The sequence below is a fragment of the Sus scrofa genome, chromosome 1 (genome assembly GCF_000003025.6).
Source record: "Sus scrofa isolate TJ Tabasco breed Duroc chromosome 1, Sscrofa11.1, whole genome shotgun sequence".
In the NCBI taxonomy this organism is placed as follows: Eukaryota; Metazoa; Chordata; class Mammalia; order Artiodactyla; family Suidae; genus Sus; species Sus scrofa.
This window is the reverse complement of record NC_010443.5, coordinates 274,106,050-274,112,395: the sequence shown is the minus strand read 5'-3', so window position 1 is coordinate 274,112,395 and position 6,346 is coordinate 274,106,050. Positions and strand designations below refer to the sequence as shown.

Sequence of the window (6,346 nt, the reverse complement as noted above, 5' to 3'; positions counted from 1 at the left end):
GACACCCAGGCTCCTGTCACCCTTTAGGGTGTCTGAGTGCTGAGACCCGTGGGGACCCAGGAGCCTGGGCGGCGTGCATGAGCAGGGCCAGCTGGGACTGTGGGGCCACTTCACCTCTGAGCAGGGGTCAGAGGACACTGTCTAGAAGGGCTGAGAGCAAACACTTTCCAGGCTGTGGGGGCGCCTGGCTCAGCCTCCCGCCCTCTTCTCAGCCTGGCTTGGAAACTGCCTGGGGATGGCCAGCTGGGAGGCAACGAGACTCCCGCAGCCTCGCATGGGGGCCCTGCCCGGCCACTCCCATCTTAGCACACCCTCAGGCCAAAGGGCACCGGCAGAGCCAGGTCATGTGGGTGGAGGGACGGATGTGGGCTCAGGACCAGCAATCAGAGCAGGGAAGTGACAGTGGAGTCCCACGCCTGCCGTTGGGTAAGCAAGTGTCTTTATTGAGAATACACGTTGCTGGAGTAATGGTCACTCTTGTCCTCCTGAGAGGGACAGAAGATTGGAAGCTGGTGGCGGTGCAGAGGGCATGGCCCCCCCCAGGGGATGGGATGTGGCCCTTCCACACCCGGGCGGATAGTGAGCGGGAGCCCCGTGGCCCCTCCGCAGGGAGGGCTCTGGAAGCACTGTCCCGCCCTAGGTGGCCCGAAACTTCATCTCCGACACCTTGTAGCTGTAGTTGTACCCTTTCCCCGAACTCCAGTTGACGCCGTTTGCAAAGCTCCCGTGCGAGCCCCCGAGGTAGCGGCCGTTCAGGTTGGACACGTGACAGCTCTTGTACCACCAGGCTCCCTGGTACAGCACTGCACAATTTGAGGCGTACTGGTCGTTGTCCTGGTCTTTGGTGGTGAAGAGGCTGTTGTTGTGGGACGTCAGGGAATCACCTGCTCAGAAGGGAAATAGCCCAGCTGGCACACAGTGCAGGGAAGTGCTGGGCGGGACACCGGACCAGGTCAGAGCTGCTGCCATGTCCGGGCGTGCCTGTTGCGCACTGCGCAGCTCCAAGGGGGGCCACCCACAGGACCCCGGGAAACATCCCTCTGCTGATGCAGTGGCCTTGGTACCCCCTCATCGGGTCTGCCCTGCCCACCAACAGGCACCCCCTCACTTAGAGGGGAGCCACTTGTTGCCCCCAAACTCTTCGGTTCCTTCAGGGAGAGCTCCAGCCGTGAGAGAATGCATGTTGAACCTTCAGGAAAATGTGCTCAGGAATCACCCGTCCCCATTTTCCACCAATTATACCACTGCTGGCCCCACTCCGTCCCGTGTCACATCTTCCTTGTGGCTGCACTTAGGTGTGTGCACAGTGTTGTGTTACCGTGTGCGTGAAGAAACTGGTGAGGCTAAGTCCCCGCCAACATCACACAGAAGAGGCAGAGCCAGGACACCAAGCAGGTGCAGCCCAGGCCACAGTGCCCGCCGCAGACGCCCACCTGCATTGCCCTCTACGAAGGCTCCCAGGACCAGCATGTACTTCTCTGCCTCGTCTGCCACCTGGAAGGACCTGTACTTGGCAAACTGGTGGTTGCCCTCGAAGTCCACGAGGTCCACCCGGAGCTCATTGGTTCCTGCAGGGGCAGGGGTTCGGGTCTCAGCAGAAGGGCCTCTCCCTCCAGGCGTGGGAGGTGGGAACTGGGGGCCATTCTCAAGGGGTGTCTGAACGTGGCAGCCCAGGGGAAGTTGCCGCAAGTTTGTAGACAAAGTCCTTGGTTGCATGGGGGTTGGAGGAAACCCACTTGGCACAGGTCCCTCTGCCACGCCTGAGATCCCTGCACTTGTAGCCAATTGATGAACACGCTACAAAGTATACCTTTCCTGCCCTGGGCTGTGAGGTGGCTCCCCGCCTGCTCTGGGAAGCTGCCTCTGTGGTCCCTTTATCTGGGGAGGGTCCGCTGTCTCGGGAGAGGGCCGTGGGGTCCAGACGGGGGAGGGAAGCTGGGCAATTTTGCAGTCTGCCCTGGACCAGTCATGACGGACACGCGGGCAGGTGAGCAGGGGTCAGGGTGCTGTCCCCGGTCCTGATCCATGGGGAGTGAGTGTCCCTGGGGATGGCGGCAAACACCAAGTCTCCCCTCTCCGAGCTGCTGCTTCAGGGAGGAGCGCTGGCGGGACGGTAATTAGCGCCGGGGGCGGGGGGGCGAGACCCTCCCGTCTGGGTTCCGGACAGTGTTTCCCCCAAGGTCCTGATGCTCTCTGAGCCTAACGATGCGAGGGGCTAAGGCCAGGTGTGGCAATCCCAGGCCGGCCCGGTGACAAGCCTTCCTGAAGTCAGGGGGGACCACCCGGGGGGCGGGGGGCGGCATCGCCGGCTCCGGCTGGTCCGGGGCTGAGGTCCGGGGCCCGCGGAGGTCGGAGCGCCCCCGCCAAGGCCCTACCCTGGGCCGTCAGGGCGTGGATGTGGTCGTTCCCCAGCCAGAACTCTCCCAGCTGACTGCCGAAGCCCCGCTTGTACGCGGCCCAGTCCCGGTAGAAGTCCACCGACCCGTCGCTCCTGCGCTGGAAAACCTGTGCGGGTGGGAGAGGGCGGGAGACGGGGGCCTGGCGCCGTCCCCAGCACGGGGACCTCGGCCACACGGGCCCTCCCACCCGCGCAGGACCCGGCCGCTGTGACTCCCAGGAGCACACAGCCCACCGCTGCCCGAGACCCCAGGGCCGTCTCGGGGAGCCCGCACTCACGGTCCACCCCCCGCCATCCGTGTCCATGTCACACAGCACCGTCAGGGGCTGGCAGTCCGGCAGGTAGATGGTGTGCCAGCCGCTCAGAAAGTGCCCCCTGGTCAGCAGCTCCTTGCAGGTCCGAGGTCCTGGGAAGGGAAGCGGGGAGGTGGATGCCAGGGCCGGAGCCCTGGGCAGGGGCAGCGGGGGTGGGGGTGGGGCAGGGAGAGGCAGGGACCCCTGCTGGGGAGGGGAAGCCTGCAGCCTGGGGCAGGGCCGCAGCCCCCAGGCCAGCCAGCTGCGATGGCCCAGCCCGGTCCACCTGGGCTGCCCCCCTCCCAGGGCTGCCCTCATCTCAGAGCCCCACCCCCTGCCTTGTGGGCTCTTCTATTTTCAGGGCAAGAGACTGGGAAAGTCATGGCCAGTCCTTCTTAAGGCAGCGGACAGGTGTCCAGGCTGTCCACTGTCCTATGGGATTGCCTCATGGAGAAGGAACAGACACAGCCTCTGGGTCCACATGACAGCAGTGGGCCTGGGTGTGGCCAGGTCAGGGCCGGGCCTGGCTGGTGTCCTCGGGTGTGGCTGGGGTGGGGGATTCAGGGCCTTCGCCAACCTGTGAGACACTGCTCGGGTTCCCAAGACTCTCCTGAAGGTGGAAGGAAGAGTGAGCACACATTAAGAATGACACGTCCACACGTGTGTCCCCAACACAGATCTTCCCAGCGTGACCGTGGAGACGAGCCTCCAGAAACGCCCACCGCACCCCTGGCTACCGGGGGCGACCACGGCCTTTCCGGGCTTCTGGGGGAAACCAAGTCACCAGCTTTTTACTGACCGGCCCCTTCCTTTGGCTGCCCCGTGCCAAAGACAGCGGCCTCCTCGCTGTGTCCGCTCAGGCCCCACGTGTCCGGAACAGCCTGTCTCTGCAGCTGGACGTGGGATTTAAGATGGGGCTGCTACCTGGGGGTGGGGCCTCATACGAGCATTTTATGTTTGGACTCAACACGTGATTAAACCTGGAGGTTTTCAGGATAAAGACCCTGAGGTGAAAAGAGCACTGATGGGGGGAGGGCGTGCAGTTCCTGGGCCCGTCTCTCTGGGTTTTTTAGAATATTTCACAAGGAAGTATATGAGAAAATATCTCATTCAGGTCTTTTTTTTGGCTGTGCCTGCAGCGTGCAGAAGTTCCTGGGCCAGAGACAGAACCTGCGCCACGGCTGTGACAACAGCACCCTTAACCCACTGAGCCACCAGGGGACTCCGAAGATGCGTTATATTTTATATTACACAAGATATAAATATATAAATTCACATGCTTATTTATAATACACCTATATATATATCTTTAAGGGTATTTATTTATTTATTTTCAGGGCCACATCTGCGGTATATGGAAGTTCCCAGTCTAGGGGTCGAATCAGAGCTGCCTCTGCTGGCCTATGTCACAGCTATGGCCAAGTGGGATCTGAGCCACATCTGAGACCTCTGCTGCAGCTTGTGGCAACGCCGGATCCTTAGCCCACTGAGTGAGGCCAGGGATCGAACCCGCATCCTCATGGATACCAGTCGGGTTCTTAACCGCTAAGCCGCAGGGGGAGCGCCTCAGCCTTCATGTTTTATGCTCCCACATTTCCTCTCAACAGTCCAGCTGCTGCCATTTGTGGCCCACTCTGGATCTTTAAGAATCGCCCTGGATTTCTTCGGCCCCGGGGGTGGAATCCGGGAGTGCCCGGGGCTGCTGGGACAGGCCAGAGGGGTGCGGCCCCCATCCCGCCCGCCCCTGACACCTCCACCTGCTCCCCCGCCCCCTGGGCCAATGCTGCAGGACCCGGAGGCCCCTGCTGGGCACAGTCATCCCCCCGGGATGGCAAGAGGGGCTCACCTTTCGGTCCAGGCTCGCCCTTCTCCCCTCGGTCTCCTGGGGAGAGAGGAGGGGTCAGACCGCCCGCAGGGAGAAGGGCTCGTCCCGTCCCCTCGCCCTCCCGTGTCCAGAGAGCAGGGCAGGTGTGGGCACACAGGTAACGGAGCCGAGAGACCCCATACATCTGGGCCCAGGTATCTCGGGGCTGGAAGTCCCTGCTGGGCTGTGGTGGGTCCCCCCTCGGCTAACGCAGGGTGTCTGGACCAAGACCTGGGCCAGGGTGAACTGGGTGCTCTCTGGGGTGAGGGTGAGCTCCCCAGGAATGGCATGTGATGCCCCGAAGCTCCCTCCTCTTCCTCCACAGCCGGGGCTGAGGCTCCTGCTCAGGGGTCCCCCCTCCTCGTCGGGCTGTTACCTTTGGGCCCGGGGGGTCCTGGCTCCCCAGGGGCTCCGGGAGGGCCTTGTCCTCCTGCAAGTTTCAACACACGGCGATGAGCAAACCTCCCTGATCCAGGGACTCCAGGCCTCGCCCTGAGAAACGCTGTGCTTGGACGTACCCTGGGGACCAGCAGGCGGGGACCCTGGATCCCAGCCCCCGCAGAGGCCCCTCTCCAGTCAGAGACCAGGGCCGGGAGACCAGGAGGGCTTTCCAGGCCCAGCTCACCCCTCACCGCTGGCAGAAGCCGGGACCTCTCGCAATGTCCGGGGCGCACAGCCCCAGGGAGGTCGGTTCCAGGCACTTTCAGCCCAGGGGGCTCAGTGAGCCTGGGAGGGGCGGGGTGGGGGCCTGCGGGGTCCACATAAAACTCTAGAAACCACGTCCTCCACCAGAACACCCCCCGAGCGCTCGCTGGGGAATGGGAGACCAGTCCCCTCCTCGGGGAGTGGCCATCCCGGTGGGCCTCTCGGGGGGGCCCCCTGGGACGCCGCCTCTGAGCGGGGCCAAGGCCAAGCTCCCGACCTGAGATGTGCAGCGGGCACTGCCCACCGGGGATCTGTCTTGAGAAGATCAAGGGCTCAGGGTCCCCCACCCCCGTCCGTCCCCGGCACCTACCCTTCGGTCCATCGGCGCCCGCCTCTCCCTTGGGCCCTGCGGCTCCAGGCAGCCCCGGGCAGCCTCGGAGGATGGAGAGCTTGTCTGAGCCCTCCAGACCCACCACCTTGACCTCTGCAGGGAAACAGGGCGCTGGTGGGGTGCTCGTCCTGGACCCGCGAGTCCCGCAGAGCCGGCAGTCCACCCCATCCAGGGGGACCTGCCCTGCGGTGACTTGGGCCGGGCCCCCGGCTGAGGCCGGCATCCCCCCCCCCGCCGCTGCTGCAGGGTCAGCGTGGCAGTAAACTGTTCAGCCCCTCTTTTGAAAAATGACCACCGCCACTCACCACAGAAGACGGCAGGCAGTGAAAGGGCCTCGCAGGGGGCCCGGCCGTGGGGTCGCATCCATGAGGGGAGCCTGTGGCTTCCAGAACCCACCACCCCCAGGTCTCACTCACGGGGCGTCCGACTCACCTGGACAGGTGTCGAGGGCTGGGGCTGCGGTGCACAGGAAGGCAACGAGCAGGACCAGGGGCCTCATGGCCGCGGCCACTCCGCGTGTGTCCATCGCTGGGACCTTTGCCGAGGAAAGATCCCCTCTGCTCTTATAAGGCTGCGGCCGCCCACGGTCACCTCTGGCCCTGTTTTTCTGGCTGGTGGGGACGGCCTCTTCCTTCCCCCCCCCCCGCCCCGCCCTCTTCAGGGAGCATCTGACCTCAGTGCTGCCCCGGGAGGGGCCTCATTTCCCCTCCAGCAGCCCCGGGCCCCCAGGGCTCAGGGGAAGGGCCGCCCACCTC

At 64.0% G+C, this 6,346-nt stretch overlaps 1 protein-coding gene and 1 long non-coding RNA gene across 2 annotated transcripts; one reads left to right on the top strand and one right to left on the bottom strand.

Annotated features, from left to right (window-relative positions):
- FCN2 (ficolin (collagen/fibrinogen domain containing lectin) 2 (hucolin)) lies at positions 426-6,120 on the bottom strand. Its single transcript, NM_213868.1, is given in 9 exon segments — positions 426-884; positions 1,434-1,568; positions 2,376-2,505; positions 2,677-2,804; positions 3,269-3,301; positions 4,538-4,573; positions 4,932-4,985; positions 5,571-5,684; positions 6,024-6,120. Coding segments are annotated over 9 exon segments (972 nt in total). The 5' UTR covers positions 6,118-6,120; the 3' UTR covers positions 426-636.
- Positions 2,842-3,687, top strand: LOC110256570. Its single transcript, XR_002338204.1, has 2 exons — positions 2,842-3,201; positions 3,369-3,687. It is a non-coding gene; the product is annotated as an uncharacterized LOC110256570 (long non-coding RNA).